The 18,025-nt window shown below is 44.6% G+C and overlaps 1 protein-coding gene across 3 annotated transcripts in view; it reads right to left on the bottom strand.

Moving 5' to 3' along the window:
• gse1 (Gse1 coiled-coil protein) overlaps positions 1–18,025 on the bottom strand; it is a 165,584-nt gene that overhangs the window by 47,179 nt on the left and 100,380 nt on the right. The window contains exon 1 of one of the 3 annotated variants that reach the window (XM_040011516.1): positions 16,371–17,234. The exons of the other annotated variants lie outside the window; for them this stretch is intronic. Coding sequence (XP_039867450.1) covers positions 16,371–16,407 — 37 coding nt within the window. The 5' untranslated portion in view covers positions 16,408–17,234. Of the gene's footprint in view, positions 1–16,370; positions 17,235–18,025 lie in introns of those variants that run through there. 3 annotated transcript variants of the gene reach the window in all.

Here is an 18,025-nt window from a genome sequence, read left to right as displayed (position 1 = left end):
CAACTGATTTCTAATATGCCAGCAACATACAGAGTCTTATTAGTGATATAGACCCAGCTGTTTTTTGCTGACCTTGCCTAAACCAGACCCCAGTCTCGTAAAGTATTTCCACTCATGCATATACTTTGGTCAATTATAAATGTAAGGGAAAGGCCGTCTTTAAGCCTGTGCATGCTGGAGAAGACTTTAATGAGATTAAGGGAGGGATGCACAGTAGTCTCTTTTACATTTGCTTTACGTGGCTGTAAATATGCTGCTTATCTGCTCTGCCCCTTATCATACATACATGCAGGCAGTGTGCATGTATGCAGTTCCACAGGCTCACTCTTAGCACACAGTAGAGAAGACAGGGGAAAAAATGAAAAACTAAGGAATACATTTCTATATGTTGAAGAGACGTCGATTCAAACAGGAAGTAGGGAGGTGGTGTGTGGAGCGAGCATGCTCTGCTGTGTTCCCTCCTCACTCCCCTTCTCTGTGGGTGTCTGTATGTGTGTGTGAGAGCAACAGGGGAGTGTGGTGAGGCCTATTAACAGACGAAGTGGTAATAGGCAGGGGGAGCCAGGATGTGTCTAAGCCACTGACCTGCCCATTAGCTCTCTCCACTCCGCTAAGCCCTCACATCGATCACCCAGCCACACATCATTGATCTGGAAAACCAGGCACGAGCGCACCACTCAGACATACCCTCCGTTTCTCAAGCCTCTCTTTTGCGCTGTGTGTGTGTGTGTGTGTGTGTGTGTATGAAGAAGAGAGACGGATGATGCGTCTGCATGTGTGGGAGGGGGTTGTAAATGTGTGTGACTTTCTACGTGTGCACTAACCCGTGTGCTCTTGTGTGGTTTATCTTTATGGATGTTAGACAAGCCCCCGGGTCTGGGTGGACATACACATTCACAGACACCTTTCATTAAACATGCAAAAGGGCAAAGGAATTTAAAAGCCTGCTGTTATATCATTCTTCCAATTATTCAAATAGATTCCACCTTCCCACCCCTCTGCTGTGTATAATTAACAATGTACACTCCTCGATTAACCACACTGGCATAAGCTAATTGTCAGCTGTCATTCTGAATGTTGTGAGACAGACACCCTAAACCCCTACACACACACCCACACAAACACAGACGAGCAAAAAAATTTATGACGTTCATAAATGTTCATACAATTGTGTGAATATGTATTTCTACACTTAGTACACCTCCATTTCTTGTTAAGCGGGATGCAGGTCCCGCTCTAAATGCAGCAGAAGTTAATAAGAGCTGAATGTTTATGGGTAATACCTCAGCTGCTAATTAGATCAAATTGTTCCCACCTCGCTGTTATTGTAGATATGAAACCTCTCTGCCTGTTCCTTTAGATTCAGCAGCAGACAGCGGTACAACAATATTTATTTTCTGATAAAGAGACAAAGAAACCAAAAGAGAGGGATGAAGGCAAAGTACCAGGTTAAAGGCATTATCATTTTACTGTGATATTTACAGCAGAAGGGAATAGTAGAGGGGGAGGGGGTACAGAGGGAGGGCGGGAAGGAAATTAAACGGAGCATCCAAAGAGAAAGTGTGGAAAGGAAAGCGCTGGGATCAGTACAGATGGAGACATGCATGCATGTCAGGCAGCAGCAGATGTGCTCGTGTGTTTCGGAAGAAATAGCGAGAGGAAATAATAATTAATAAATAGGAAGATAGAAGAGGTGCACGGTGAAGAATTGTGTCTGAGCCGTTTTTACATATACAAACACAAACAAGCGTCTTGTAAATTTATGCAAATGCGTTCTAACAGACAGCACAACAATCACTGGTACTATAGCGCCGTAGGTTGCCATACAAAAGACAAAAAACACAAAACATTGATATAGATGAATCAGCCTTTAGCTCTGAATACTTTACTCCAAGCTTTGAGGTGACACTCAGTTTGAAAGTAAGCTGTGATACCCCTTGTTTTTAGTTTGTATGGATTCAAACATAGGAATTATGTAAAGGAGTTTGACCCATTTGAATGAAAGAAGACTGCGAGTGCTACGTCTAATTACAAATTCGTTTGCGGCTTGTGTATCACTTTTTAAATGCAACATAACCTACTAAAAGCTGGAATCTTTTTCTCATTATCCCCACCCTCTTCCATACACCCACCCTGCTCTCCTCTCACCCACCCCTGTAAACTTGTGCACCCTCAAACAGATGGCACAGGGATGATGAAAGCCAAACCAGTTATTTATCTAATTATGACTTACCACTTAACAGCATAATCTCCCCCTGCAATTGTGAGGTATTCAAATAGGGGTGATTAAGGGGGTTATGCAAATCTAAACAAAATGCCTGCAGTGGTGTTAGTACGAACAAACCAGCATGTCCACTTGAATGATCCTAATATAGACACGCTGCTAAGTTTTTAAGTGCTGTTTCTCAGATTGTTATGGTCAACGTGTCCACAAATGTACAGTATACCATGATATATGGAGCAGTAAATGTACAGGAGATGAATAAACGGAGAGAGAGAGACAGAGAGATTTGGCAAAAGGCAGGGTGAATTCAAGCCCATGGTAATAGGGTAATTGCATTGATTTCCATTTAGCTGCACTCTCTGATGTTATTTACAGCATTTAGCCCGGCAAACAAGCCCTCTCTCCTCTCTCTGCTCTGGGTTTGCTTTTAACCAGCTGTGACATGCTGTCAACCCCTTTTCCTCTGCCCTCTGTCCCCTTCACCCTTTTCACAACTGCCAAAAAGCCAAATACATTATTAGGCCATTAATACCAGTCATGCTTACACATCCCTCCAATCCCCCTCCCTCCTTATTTATTCCAGTATTGCAGTTCCTCCCTCCCTCTCGCTTCTCCTCTCAGGCCCGCTGGCATGGCCGCTGAGCTGCTTTGAAGTGCCCGTGTTTATCCATTTGGTCTGAGATGTGGTTGTGCGTGGTGTGAGGTGGTCAGAGGGTTTTTTTTACCACCCCCCTCGACGGACCAAATGTCAAGGTCTTCCAAGCGTTAAAGTCAAATCACGATTTTCACTCAAGGTGTTCTGGAGGCTCCCATCGCAGCTGAGATGCACCTCCTCAAAAAGTTGTGGTAATAGCTGGTGCAAGAACTGTTTGTGCTTCTGTCCGATTTGCTCTCTGTATATTTGCTACAAGCATCGCTACCTGATGCTGAAGATCTGTTGTGCTAAAGTAAAAGAAAGTCTTGTTTTCATAATGCTAGTCAAAGCTGGATTCCTGTAAAACAAAATGCATGAGGAAATGTAAAAATGATAATGGGGCTTGTGCTGTGACAGATGACGGATTCAAATTCGACAGCCTATAGGAGTCTGTCTTTTCTCACCTGTCTCATTTGTTTCACACAATAGACTTACTATATGAGGAAATGAGTGTGAGAAAAAGGGCTGGCACTTTATTAGCATGCAGCAGACAGAGCATTGTATTAGCGCTGTATTAATGTGGTGGTCACGTCTGGGACACAGACAGACTGCATTAAGCTCATCATCCCTCTTCTGCACACATCAAGGACTCAACCAAGACCTGCAAGCTACCAAAGTAGTTAAAGAGCAACAGGATTTGTGGAACATCTCCAGCCACTGATTTTTGTGCTTTAACACTGCGGGAGGATATGCGGTTGCTATGTTATTATAAGCATAATGTATATAAGAATGTACTCTGCGTTCAAGGTGAACATATGTGTTCTGAATCTTGTATTCGTATAGAGCTTCCTCACATATGACTCACTTCATTCACTTCGAAGGACTGCGTAGGTGGCATAGTGGCTTCACATTAACACCACAGAAACACTAGTGTGCGTGCAATACATATATGTGAGTTCAGCATATGACATTAAAGCTTACCTAAAGCATACTGCAGTATCATCAGTTCCTGCACATTTTGTCATTCCCTTTCCCTGAACGTAGCAATGTTAGCAGGGTTGTAGCGCTCCAAGCCAAGTTCATCTGCATTCAATTTCACAAAGGCAGGAAAAGGCCAAGAAGACTACCAGTGGTCATCCACTGAATATGCTGTTTGCAGGTGTTGTAGCCTTTACTCAGTAAATTAAAGATGTTACAGTCAAAGGCAGAGGTAGTAAGATACATTTCTTTATGCTTGCTCTCTTTACTTGCTCTTTTACCACCTCTTATTATTTCACTGACTGTTGCAGGTCTATTAGCGTCCACCATCCAGTCAGTGCAGCCATCTTTCATATCTACCAGTTCTCTTCCCCTGTGTCTCTCTTTGAAATTTTGAATTAGCTTAGATAATAAAGAGGAACACAACAGAAAAACGATTATGCTTTATAAAGAGACACAAGGCCCACGGTGAAGCATCATGTGCCACTGCTCCAAGTCCTGCTATGACAGTGCTTTTACGAAGAAAACGGTGGTGTGAGAGCAAGTGAAAGTAAAGATCATTATTTTGCACTTTGTTTAGGTATGTTTTTCTCCCTTGCCTCCACTACTTTCTTTCTCCCTGGGGTTCAAACTGCAAAAGTGAGCACCCTACTATAAGACGATAAGGAAGGCTAAGGCGCTTGTATCCTTGCAGAACACACACACTCAGAGGGATAAGCTATGGACTAGTACGGATCCTTGATACATATAAACATGGAGAAGCAGACGTTACAAAGCACAAGCTCTCATCTCACTGCTAAGCAAGCAGGGAAAGGAGGGAGGGAAGATGAGGAGGGAATGAAAGGATTTAGTCTTCATCTGCGGATGAACATGCCATCTCCTCCTCCCTGTTAGCACAGATTCCCTTGCTTCCCTTTGCCTCTAATTGCCAATTCAGCCCTCCTTTCAGCTCTGTCAGTCTGCCCTCAAAACACCCACTGTCTTTGGACAACTGGGTTACTGATGACTGATACATGAAGTGTTTGGTAACACTTTACATTCCAAAGCAACATAAGCTATGGCTATGAACATTGGAAACACATTCTTTAAGCCAAACACGCGCTTCGCACTCCTCCGACACACTTTCTTTGCATGCAGATGGTGTGTGTTTAAAGCCAGCAGGGCAAGGCCGCGCATGCAAGAGTATCTGCGATATGTGTGTAAATGTGCGAGTGTACTGGTCTGCCTATGTGAGTGCTTGACGTCTCACCTGGGGGACAAGAAATTAACACGAGCAAATTTTACAGCGTTCATTCCCGTTTTGCTGGTAACAAGACCATCTGCTAACCATACTGCCCCACACAGGGAGGGAAAAAAGGAGAAGCGGGCTGCACTGAAATCACTCCCACAATCCCTTTCTCCCTCTCTCTCTCTCTCTTTTTAGCTGCATCCGATCCACACTCTCTCTAGCACGGTGAGGGGCAGAGATAACACCTCAAGGCCATGGTATTGCTGCCAGCCTTTAAACCGCTTCGTCTCCCTCTGCCCTGCTCTCTGTGGTTTTCTTGATGAAAGAGAGGAGGCAGATCAGAGGAAAACATGGCAGTCCAAACACTTGAGTCCACAGCCAAGGCTAAAACCAGAGCACAGAGTCACGGCCCCTTCACCATCCACTTACAGCACAGACTTGTGGACACCCACATATATGGGGAAAAAAAACCCACATGTGCATACACACACCTCTTTTATTTATTTATTTTTTGGGCACTTACGACATCCACAATACTGCATGACTGCACCAGCATGCACAGACATGAAATTCTTTGTGTGCACGTGTATGTGTGTATTAGGATAACGATGGGCTCCGGTGGGCTGTGATAAACCTTCTCTGACGGCGGCTTAATGAGGGCACTGCCTTTTGGCTCTTGCGTGTGTGTCAGTGTTGAGGAGCCAAAACACAAAGACCCTGATTAATAAACTCTTAAGTACACAGGAAACGCGTATCAATTTCTCTTCTGTTCAGCATGTTATACATGTCAAGTTTTGATTTACTAACATGAAAAATGAAAAAAAAAAAAAAAGTATCCCCTTGCTTTCAACTGCTCGCATTAGTACTGCTACTTTTTAGTAAAAACTCTCGGAAGTGTTTTGTTCACAGCCGATAATGACAGAGGAAAAGAGAGAGAGTGAGAGGAATACACTGATCTAATTAGCAGCTAGTTAGCAGCAAAACAGTTGAGTCCAATTAGGAGGTGTGTTGTAGCGCATGTAGTGAAGAGTTTAAATGCTATCCTGATTATCAACACTGTTTATTTGTTCTTCTACCGGGAGACTCACTTAGTGCATCTGACTGATAGATTTAGACAAACAGGGTGAAGAGAAGAGCGACTGTTTATTTTAGATTGAGGTTGAGTTAAGCAACTCTGTGTGTGTGTGCACATGTGTATGCCTTAGGTTTGAAGGGTTGTAGAGTGAGTAAACATTTGTCCTTCTATGTATCCACCTGTGTGCTTGCATGCGCGAGTCTCCATTGTGAGAGAGCACACTCGGAATCCCGTTATTATCCAAAATTTTAAGATACCATTTCCAGCAGCCCCAAACTCGGCTTTTACTGTCACATACCACAAACACACCCTGCCTCCCTTTCTCTCTTGCTCTCCCTCCCGTCCTTTTGGCAGAGTCTCCCCCTGCCGGCAGGTGCACACTCCGGTGGCAGCCAAAGTGCCAACCTGCCCTCCATATGCCCGCCTCCGCAGTGCCAGCTTACTCTTGCCACTCCCCACCAGGATTCAGCTGGCCAGCCCTCCCCAAATCTGTTCCCACTCCCCAACACTCACCCTCCCTTACAGCATCCACCCCTAGACATTCTTCAAACACACACACACACACACACACACACACACACACACACACACACACACACACACACACACCCCTAACCTCCTCTTGTCTCGCACAAAGACATGAAGCACTTTTGGCAGCCTACTCACATTCACTTGTCTTATCTTTCCTTGTGCTTCATCTTCCCCCTTCAGCCCTTTTCTCACCTTACACTCTGCGTTACTCTGACCTTCATCTGCTCTACTCCCACCTCCTGAGCAACCCTTAGTTGTCGCGCTCTTTTTTGAGACCTCCCTTGACATAATGCCGAGAGACCGGAGCAGACACTCACAGAACAAGAAGCCAGGCCACATCAATCAGCGCAGGAGCGTATGACGACCGCGTGTCAGATCGATGCATCATCCTTCGACTGGTTGTACTCTGGGATTTATCGGGGAAACCAGCGTTGTAGGGCAAGTTTTACTCCTAGCAAGTTACTCTGGTTTGTACTGGGCTCAAGGCACCGATGCATGGTGTGAGTGTTTGAAACGGAGCATGTTTATATGTCTCCACTCACTTAGAACTGCTCACATAACCTTGTCTGACCGTTCAGCTTGTTCAGTTTTCCCTCAGGATGCGAAACAACCCCCATACCCTCTGACACCAAGCAACCAAATAAACACAAGTCAACGCATAAACACACAGAGTGCCCAAAGAACTGGATGTGAGAGGATGAGCTATATCCCCCCCGCCCCTTTTATGTTGTCATCAAAAAGAAAAAAAAGGCATCATTTCTCAAACACATATTGTTCAGCCACATGGACAAACAACAGTGCAGTGTGTGAGATTTATACCCAGCTATAGCTGCTGTGCTATTCATTTTGTGGACCCTGTAAGGCTTCTATAAACACAGAGTGATGGAGCGGTAATCCTGTGCCCTCTCCTCATTACTCCTCCTGCTGAGGAAGTCATCTGACCGGCCCCGAGCCATCTATTCAGGTCACAACCATCATCTATCATCCATCATCTAGTCTCCTCCAGTCTCTCTGTCGCATGCTCACTCACACACAATTCAGTGTGTGACATTAGTTTTAATATGGCATTTTAGACCCTGTCAGCGAGCACTTGCCCCATGCCAAACCACCTTATAAGAACCACAAAGAGCGAAGAACTGAGAAAGTGAGAGTAGGTACGGACAGGGACAAGAGAGGACAAACAAAGAAAGAAAAATGAAAGTGAGAAAGAGAGAGACCTTGCCTTGAGTTATCTCCCGTCTTTAACGGGATGTGATGAGCTATCGTCATTCTCTTAATCTATCTCCCATGATTCAATTCCATTTCCTGTGTGCCGAGAGGCTGGCAGCATGGCACCAATCAGACACACAAAGAAGCACACACTCACAAACACAATCTAAAAAGAAAAAAAAAAAACACTGCATGAAAATCAGGAGGTTATTCATTCACTACAACATTTAATGTACCATACAGCACGTCCTGCTGATATGGTGAGGTCACTGGCTGTTCATTCTTAACCCTTCCAACACTCACATATGGTGACACAGGCCCATACCCTGGACCCAAGAGATGAAAGGGGCACCGACACCCCGCCTAACACCTGGCTAAGAGGGAGGCAACTGAACAGCATATGCACAGAAAGCTGGTAGCAGATACTCATCTAAGAGGAAAGTGAGAAAAGACTATGTTGCAAACTGCATCTAGAGAAAGTAACTGTATGTCTATATAGGGAGGACAAATAACTGACACAACAAAGAGACGGAGGAGGGGTTGGAATGGGCAAATTGCATTTTCTTCATTTCTTGCCATAAGTGAAGGGGTTGCTTTGATGGTTAAGCTCTGAAATCCCATCGGCTAATGATTGGAAAGCTGTCAGCTTAAAAGGCTGCCCTCACCCACCACAAGAAACACATACAATGATACACACAAATACACACTGCTCTACGGAGCTTCAGAGTAGAAAAATAGCAGTTTCTTTATTACCCTCTCTCTGGGTAGCACTGTTCCCTCTTTTCCCCTCCTCTTCCTCATAAATCTTAGCCTCACACACTCCTAATTACCACAGGAAGTGAGGGAGGATTACCCTGCTTCTCCCCCTAACATCATCTATCTCCTGCTTTGTGCTTGTTCCTCCACCGACCATCCATTTATGGTGCAGTTAAAAGGGCAGGGAACATATGAGATCATTGACATTTGTCACCTCTCAGGTGTGAGTATATTTGTAACTGTGTAGCCGTGGAAAAGAGGCCGTTCGTGTTTATTCAAATCGTTCAGTGCGAGGACCTGACTGCTCAGACTGGTGTAGCGAGCAGGTGGTCTGGCAGGGAGGAAGTGCGCAAGATGTAACTGAACCTTTACTGCACTGCAGAAGATAGTCATCTGGCAACCGATAGATCTTACCCACTGTCAGTCTGTCTGTCTATCTGTATGTGAGGAAGGTTATGCAACTTCGTGCATCACCCTTCTGATTTTATGGTAAAGTTTAGAAATACAGATTACATTTAAGCTATGAAAATATCTGCATCACCAAAATAAGTGTTTTCAGAAAAAACTTTGGTTAGACATTTTATGTTGATTTTGATATCTGCTGTATATGTTCCAGGGGTTAAAGCAATAGATCATCAACTCTAACCTCTGGAGTCAGAGTTGTGTCCAGCACCGTGTTATAATGCTTGATCTGTCAACAGTCATGTAAACCGCTTGCACAAAAAGTCAAGTATGTGCTGCAGGTTAAAATCAATAAAAGGCTCTAACCTTAAAAAAACCCCTCATACACTCTTCGACCTTCCTAGCACCATCTTTCTCTTCACACCTGCCTCCTTTAGTCAGTCTGTCTAGCTCAGCGGTCCCCAACCTTTTTTGCGCCACGGACCGGTTTATGCCCGACAATAGTTTCACGGACCAGGTGTCGCGGATAAATACAACAAAATAAAACTAGTACCGGTACCGAAAAAAAGAAGATTTATTCATAACACACGTGAAAAGACCCAGGAAAACCGAGTTAACGATAAAAACGATAACAAAATAATGCTGAAAACCGATAAAAACCCTGAAAACCATACATTTCACACCTGAGCCTCAACTCTCGCGGCCCGGTACCAAACGACTCACGGACCGGTACTAGGCCCGGGGGTTGGGGACCGCTGGTCTAGCTAACATGGTCTGGGTGAAGTGGCTAATGCAAAACACATTTTTTAGCCACCTGCCATTAGGTGGGGAGCTGTCAATACACACACTTTATAACCTGCGCATGAAGATATAATTTGTTGAGTTGGATAAAAATAATTTTATTAGTTGATTAGTCAGTCTTCTCAAACTATCTTTGTCCTATTTGTTTTCTTAAATTAGTTTTGAAAAAAAGCACAATATGGCTCGAACACCTGGATACAATTACTGTGCTCAATAATCCTAAAAGCTAGGTTTGAGTACTTTGCCAAGTGGTTTTTATTTCTTTATTTCTCCAGATTTTATCAACACGCTGGGGTTGCAACCATTCAGGATACCTTATTGGAACTTAGTGATGTAGTCTGGATGAAAATGAAGGATGAGTTTGAGAATTGGAGCATTTTGAAGGAGAGTAACAGACACTGAAAGTAGTGTGTGTGACAAGTCATTACAGGAGCCACCTGCTGCAGTGGTAACTACCACAAAGGCAGTTTGGAGCGCTGGGGCAGGTGTTTATATGCCTGTCTGTGGAAAGATCTTATCAACACTGTAACATCACAAGCACAAAAAAAGCAGTCACATAACTTTACAAGGTGAGTAGTTCCCATTTAAATCCAGTCACAATTTGGTCTCTGCTTTCCTTTTCTCTCACAGACAACACAAATTAGGTTTGTTCGGATATTGCTTCCTCTGTCCTTGTAGTCCTTGTATTACTAGATCATAACAAATCAATTAGACAACTAGCCTCAATGAGAGCAGCATTAACTCCAAGTATTCCACACCCATTCTCAATGCATTTTAGTAATTTCAGCAGTCAGATGGTGGGAGGTTTACAAGGCGCTCTCCACTCTGCTGCCTAAAGTTAAACTGAAATTCATCTGAGTGTTCCTAAGTGAAAATAAATACCATCTATGTGCCCATGTGTCACTGTGTAATGATGTGCATCCATGGGCGTCTGCACGCGTGTCTGTCTGTGTGAACCCAGCATCATCAGATGCAGGGAGGGTTTAATTAGAATTCTCTGTAGTCTAATTTGATTAGTGGAGGCAAAGGAAGATGAAGGAAATTAGAGATCAGCTATTTCTGCTGCTGGAATAATGTTTCAGGAAAGGCGTGACAGGACAGCCACACGCCCATGCACATGTACGCACATACGCGCGTTCAACCACAAAATATGAGTGTGTCTACTTATGGCCCTCGCATTCCGCTTGGGCGTCATTTCAGTTCACAGTGACTTAATTCGAAAGATCAGAGGTGAGTGTCCACTGCTGTAGCCGAGTGTTTCGTAGGGACTCAGAGACCGACTGGACGTAGAAAACCTGTCAACGATATCCCTGGATGCACACGGTGCTGTACAGAAAAAGCGTTTACCATCCCACTACTGCTTCTATATGTACAATCCACAGCCTCAGAGGAGCAGAACAAACAAATCCACACACAACACAAAGCATTACACAAACAGCATTGCATCTCCCTGGCGCCAAGCTGACAAGACTACCGGAGAGCGAACTGACAGTAGTTCATAAATCATACTTGCAACTGTGATACCAGTGAAGCCCTCATTACCCCCCTGCACCTGTTAGTATACCAAATGTCTGTTAGAAAAGTGTGTAAGGGTTTTGTGTGTACGTTCATGTCTGCCAATGCAGGTGAACTAAATTTCATGTCAGATATACTACAGTAGAAAAAAAAGGCTCCAGTATGAGGAAGGCATAGAAACAGTTCAGCATTTAGAGTTAAATGGGTGTAATTTATAATTTTCACATCAGGCTATTTAACGAAGTCAACGGATCACTATTTTAGGACATTTTAAAACACACAGCATTATACCCCAGCTTGTCGTGTTTGCACTTTAATTTTTAAACAAATTAAACAGAAGAGATGTTCCCCCTTGGACTCTTTTAATTTATTTTAGCACATTTTAGCGGAGCGGTGTGTGAGATGGTGGGATGATGGATGATCTTTTAGCTGTTTGAATAAGGGGCTGGTTGAGGTTGTGCCACCGGTTGCAGCAGATGGCCGCCCCTCCCTGAGCCTTTTTTCCTGTTAAAAGGGAGTTTTTCCTTCCCACTGTCACCAAAGTGCTTGCTCACAGGGTGCATGTGATTTTTGGGTTTTTCTTTGTATGTGTTACAATATAAAGCACCTTGAGGCGATTGTTGTTGTGATTTGGCGCTGTATAAATATTATTGAATTGAATTGAATGATGTGAGTACAGGTTCTCTGTAAAATACAAAAATGTGTGTGCATTTCTGGAGCTCCACGGACCCGGTAGCTGGTGGTGGCTTGTATCCAAAGAGAAGAGGCCACAGGTGTGAAGGGTCAGGGTTTAACAACTCCTGGGTTTATGAGGAGGCTAACAGGGCAGCCGGAGAGACACGGCACCGCCGACCTTTACAGCCATGACCGGGGCAGTACCACCTGCGGACTGGCGTGGAACAGATGCCACATCGAGAGTGGGTCATAGCTTTTATAGCAAGGGCAGAGTGAGGGAGAGAGAGGAGCAGAGAGAAAGGGCGAGGGAGCTAGTAGTCCATCACCGTGACTGCTTTACTGCTGCTACTGCCATCTAATGACAGAGCTGTCAGAGCACATGGAGTGGGAGGAATGGAGCGATGGTTGGAGCGAGGAGCAAAGGGGGAGTAAAATAGATAAATGGGTACAATGATAGAGCGAACTGTGGGATAAAAGCACAGTGGGAGGAGGAGAAAGATGCAGAGAGATGGGTCACACTTGAGTTGACGCTAGCATAAAGGGAGAAAGATGCAGTGGGGAGATTTGTAGGAATTGATCAGAGGAGATGGTCTCAGCTAGGAATAAAGAGAAGGAACATGCAAAGGTATTGTGGTTAATTGGATATAATGATTTCACTACTCCACAGATAATCTTCTAACACAGTATGGACCCCTCTGCTGGTTTTATCAATGAATGCTCTCCTGTGGCTTAGTTTACCAGTATGTGATGTTGCGCACATATTCACAAGCAAATTCTCAATATGCACATTTACCCCGAAATCTACAGACGGCACTCTAGCCGAGTTTTTTTTGCTGTTTTTTTTTTTTTTTTTTGAACAAGCACTTGGTAATCATCAGTGATTAGTCTACACTCTGATCTAGGGCTTAACACCCAGCATGGCTCCCACACATATTGATTCCCTCTGCGTGTGCATGTGTCTGAAAGAGAAGAGAAAGGCATTTTGTCCAGATTACCATGTTCTTCTGAAATTGATTTTCAAAGAGAGCCAGGAAGAACGGGAAGAGAAGTAGATCACAACAATTAAACTGGTTTATTACCAGATTTGTTTATCTGCGCATTTTGTTCTCCTCTAAAATAAATATCAGTTATCTTTTGGTAAACTGTGCATTTCAGTCTTTTTTTTGTACCCTTTCCTGACAAGTAGGCTGGATAACAAAGTGCAAAGTCTGAATGAATCTGTCTACCTCGGGAGGTTTCAAGTAGACTCTGACAGGATTAGCTCTCAACACAAAAACCTTGTCAGTCTGTGGCCTGTCATAACAAAACTTCAGCCTTTCTTGCTCTTTAACCTCACCCCACCTGCTTGCTTCTGTGGTTTGTGGTTTCAGCTTCACAGGTTGTTTTTATTGTCACAGGCACAGACTCTGCTGCCCATCCTGTTTTCTGTAACTCTTACACCTTCCCCCCCTGTTTCTCAGCATGTAACCCTCAGGGTAGAAGTACAGACACCACTGGGGGGGGGGGGGGGGGGGGCAACAACAGAGGAAAGAGATACAGTGGATTTGTGCATGACAGTCAAGCTTATTAGACAAGATCGTTGGTTCAGTGACCAATATAGTTAACATGCGCACACCAAAAAGATATAATGTTTAAAATGCTGGGTTTTACAAACAGCAGGTATGGAGGACGATCATTAGAGGGTGACAGCTGTGAGAAGGCAAGATGGACATGTAGCTAGAAGCATAGATACCTGAGGAGTGTAAAAGTGGGACGGGGGTATAGTGACAAACAGCGACTATGACCCTCCTCCATTTTGAAGTGGTTGCTCCCTGGCTCTGGTCCACCTCGCCTGTGATGTAAATGCAACCCAAGTTCAAGTGCTTCTCCTTTGCACCTTTATCTCGACACCCCTCGCTGCTATTCTCTCTTAATACATTTCTTTCTCCACTTTCTCTGCCTTCTTCCCATCAATAACCACCCCCAACCCATTCCTCTTTATTTAACCCAACCTTTTTTGTTGTCAAATAATCATGGAGAACTAGCATGTGTCTGACATGGTCTCCAAGGCAACGGCGGTTAAGACGGGAAGGCAGGCAGGGGCTCATTTAGTGGCTGAATGAAAGAAGGGGGAAGAGAAGAAGCAACCCACAGAGCTAGGCGCGCACACACACACACGCACACACACGCACGCACACACACACACACACACACACACACACACCTTACTAGCTTTGGCTACTGTCACAGCAAAGACCTGTGTCTCTAATCTGCGTGACTCTCCCGCTGCAGGCTACATTGGTGTGGGAGGTTTAGGGATCACAAGAGCACACATGTGCACACACACAGAACGACACACACCAAGACACACATGCAGTAATGAAGAGTGAAGAAAGGGTCACAGATACCACTGGAAAAATAAGGGAAGAGGAGGACAAGGAGGATGAAGAGGGAAATAATGAAGATGACTGGGTGGTTAACGGGAGTCAGAGAGTCAAAGAGAAGAAGTCCTGAGGCATCAGAGAGGGAATGTGAGGAGATAAAGGAGGTTGCAGCCAGCAACTCAATCCCTGTCTTCTTTTAAATGTCTCCTGATTTTGTCTCATCACATTCTGCAGATTTCCCCACAAACAGTCTCTCTCCGCTTGTTCTGGTTAATTCTTATATTGCTCAGTTTGATTCAAGCGTAAATAAAGAGCGCTCTGGTCAGAGGCTTTGACACATGTAGAAAAGTAGTGCATTGAGTCTTTTGTCCTCCTCTCTAACCCCTGACACAAACACCTCTCTGTGTTTCTTTCTGTCTTTATTTCTCACACAGCAGGCACTCTGTGGCCTTTACCAGCAAATATCCATTTCAAAACCAGTCGTCTGAAAAGAGAAGTGACTGGAAAGACACGGTGGAGATAGGCACATGCAGAAGGAGGCTAAAAAATAGATAAAAAGCTGTTAAAGCTCACAAATGACATCAGCCTATATTAAAGTACTTAGGTTTTGGTGTGCTTCTTCGCTATTCAAGAAAGGAAAGCGTCTGTACCCTTAAAGAGGTAATCACAGGTACGACTTAAGTATTTTGGCTCTTAGGTTTTTTGTTACTACTAATTTATAACTGTTAATCTTTGGAGTCCTCTGTGTTTCTGCGATATCAACGCAAATAAAATGGTGCTTGAAACATAAAAAAACATAACATAATGAAATGTAAAATCATACAAAAGAAAGCAGTATACACTCAACTAAACACTTCATTTGAAGTGCAGCACATTTCATGTCTGCGCTGTGGGTCACGTCCTTAAACTGATACACAATTAATACAAAAATGTGTAGGGAAAAAAAGAAAGACTTAAGCGGTCGGTCATGGACTAACTGCACACTCTCCTGACTAATGCACATAAATTATTTATCGCTAAGAAGTGTTGGTGAAGTGTACTCAGTTAAGCTGCAGGGAGACAACATCCACACACAGATGAAAGCACACATTAAACAGAAGACAAGCACCATTGTGCAGATTTAGGTTACGGTATAAAACTGAATTATAGCTAGATTTAGATTACGAAAAAGCTGTATAAAGAGCAAAAAGCATCTCTGAGTTGATGGAAGAGTACGGAGGTGTGTGGGTTTACAGTGTGTATGTCAAGCAATCAAGCAGGAGGCAAAGCATTTAAATATTTATGAACACATGAATACATATGCAAAAGGCACAGAAAGAGAAAAGAAAACATTGCCTCTCTCAAGTTTTCTTCTCTACCATTCTACCTCAGTTTGTCATTCTCCTCTCTTCTCTCACTGCCCTCTCTTGGCTGTCCTCTCAACAATCAGTGCCCAGTGAGCCACGAGACGCACTTAAGCGCCGACCGGCGGTAACCTCACGCCGCCCTAGTATTTTTTTCTCACACCCACCACACGCACGCTCCTACAAAAACTGCAAACATGCACGTATGCATGTGAGCATACACACGTATAAAAACCCTAAAAAGATAGACCACACGTACAAAACTATGCATTTGCTTCTCTACTCATTGTGTAGCTGAATAAAACAAAGCAGCCGGGTTAGTGTCCCGTTTACCTGCTGACTTCCACGATAAAGAGCTGAGAGGTTAGAGGAACAGAGTGCGAGCTGCTGTCACACAGCATTACCAGCCTCGGATCTCAGGTTCCAACCTCAGGATCAACAGCACAAAGACAAGTGTCTCCTCAGATGCACTCTAGAGCTAACCTCAAACCTCTAGAGCACTTTGTTACAACACACAATTACACGCAGAGAGAATGACACACATGCACAACATGCCCACACAAATGTGCATTTAGAAAATGATTTAATACACACACGCGTTCATTTTCACACCACACATGAATGACATAAGCTTACCTGGCAAGTAGTAAAGTGGTGCTTTTAGTCCAAACATGGTTTCTGTTTAAGTGTCATGAAGCCACAGCAACTTGTTTCAAATGTGTAGGCAGCAGCCCTGTCCTGGATGACTTCGACAGAAAGGGACTGCGCCTTCGCAGCCACCCAGAAACGAGGCTCAGTGTGTGGTGAGGCTGGGCTGGGACTCAGCCTGTCATCCCTGCTTTCTGGTCCTCGCTAACCAAGCGTGAGGCTGGGACCGCCCAGCCAGCCAGGACACACACACATACACAAACACTCAGACAGCCACACAGATACACACAGACAGAGCGGTGCAAGGGTCAACCCCAGAGCACGCCCGTGCTCTCGACCCCCTCACTCTTGCCCAAGATCCCAGGGGCAAAGGGTCACAACACTTGCTGTTTGTTTCTAAGCAGCAGCAGGAAACGCGCTTTATCAATCTCTTTCTTACATGAGCACACACAAACAGACACGCACACACACCCGGCGAGTCGGGACAGCCGGAGAGAGAGATGTAAAAGCTAGCGGTCCAGTGTCAAGAAGAGGTGAAAAGAGGAAGGAGGGAGAATAAACTCAGGCTGGGTAAATCCTGCAGACAACAGCAACGACTGATTCCTAGGACTGCCTTTTATCCCTCTATCCAAGAAAGATGATCAGAAGAGAGACAGCTCTGCTTCCTCCGCTACTGCTGCCACTCTCTCTCTCTCGCTCTCTCATTTTCTCACCCTCCCCTCTCTCTCTCTCTCTCTCACTGCCGATACACAAGGAAAGAGGTGGAGGAGAGGAGGAGAGAAGAAGGGCAGAATGAACTCCCTCCAGGCAACAAGACTGCCAGATAGCGAGGAAGGGAGTGTGTGTGTGTGTGTGTGTGTGTGTGTGTGTGTGTGTGTGTGTGTGTGTGTGTGTGTGTGTGTGTGTGTGTCAGTGTGAGGGGGTTGGTGGTGTTAGAGCAAAAGAAGAGCCTGAATAGGCAAGGGTACAGATGAGAAGGAAATACCAGCCAGTGCTGATGCTTCACCCGAGGAGGAAAATGGTCACAGTTCAATTTGGAGTTAGGGTGACAGCTGATTGGACAGCACCAGTGACAGCGAGAGGCCAACGACTATCAAGGGAGCATCTGTTCTCACTGTATCAGACAGTAGGAAAGCATCAACCCGTAGAGAGTGCAGAGTGTGTGTTGTGGGTCTTCAAGGGCAGCTCACAATAGAACAGCTACGTATTTGGAGGAGGAAAATATAAAAGATCCCCCGCCTCCATTCTCTCCTCTAAAAATGAGAGTCCTCGTCTCTGTCTGCAAGTGTGTGGGTGCATTTGTGTGTCCGTCTAGGAAACTTGGCTTGTGCAGTCTTCTGCACAGACTGCTCACCATGCTGCGCCGACAGCAGACTTTCCCCCTTTCTCTCTCACTGCCTCTCTCCTCATCATACACACACGCATACACACACGCGAATAAACACACAAAACATGCTGTGTTATGCCCCCTGCTCCACACAAAAACCTGACCGAGATGGTGGCAATAGGGGTGAGGAGTTAACTATCTGCTGGGAAGCATCCATGCCAAACCATATCAGCCACACAAACAGCAGGCGCGGGGGCAAGAGCAAGAAAGTAAGGAAAAAAAATAAAGAAAGGGAAAAGATAGATGATTTTGAAAT

This window comes from Simochromis diagramma, unplaced genomic scaffold, assembly GCF_900408965.1.
Source record: "Simochromis diagramma unplaced genomic scaffold, fSimDia1.1 OVJJ01000603.1, whole genome shotgun sequence".
NCBI lineage: Eukaryota > Metazoa > Chordata > Actinopteri > Cichliformes > Cichlidae > Simochromis > Simochromis diagramma.
This window is presented reverse-complemented; position numbering and strand designations above follow the sequence as displayed.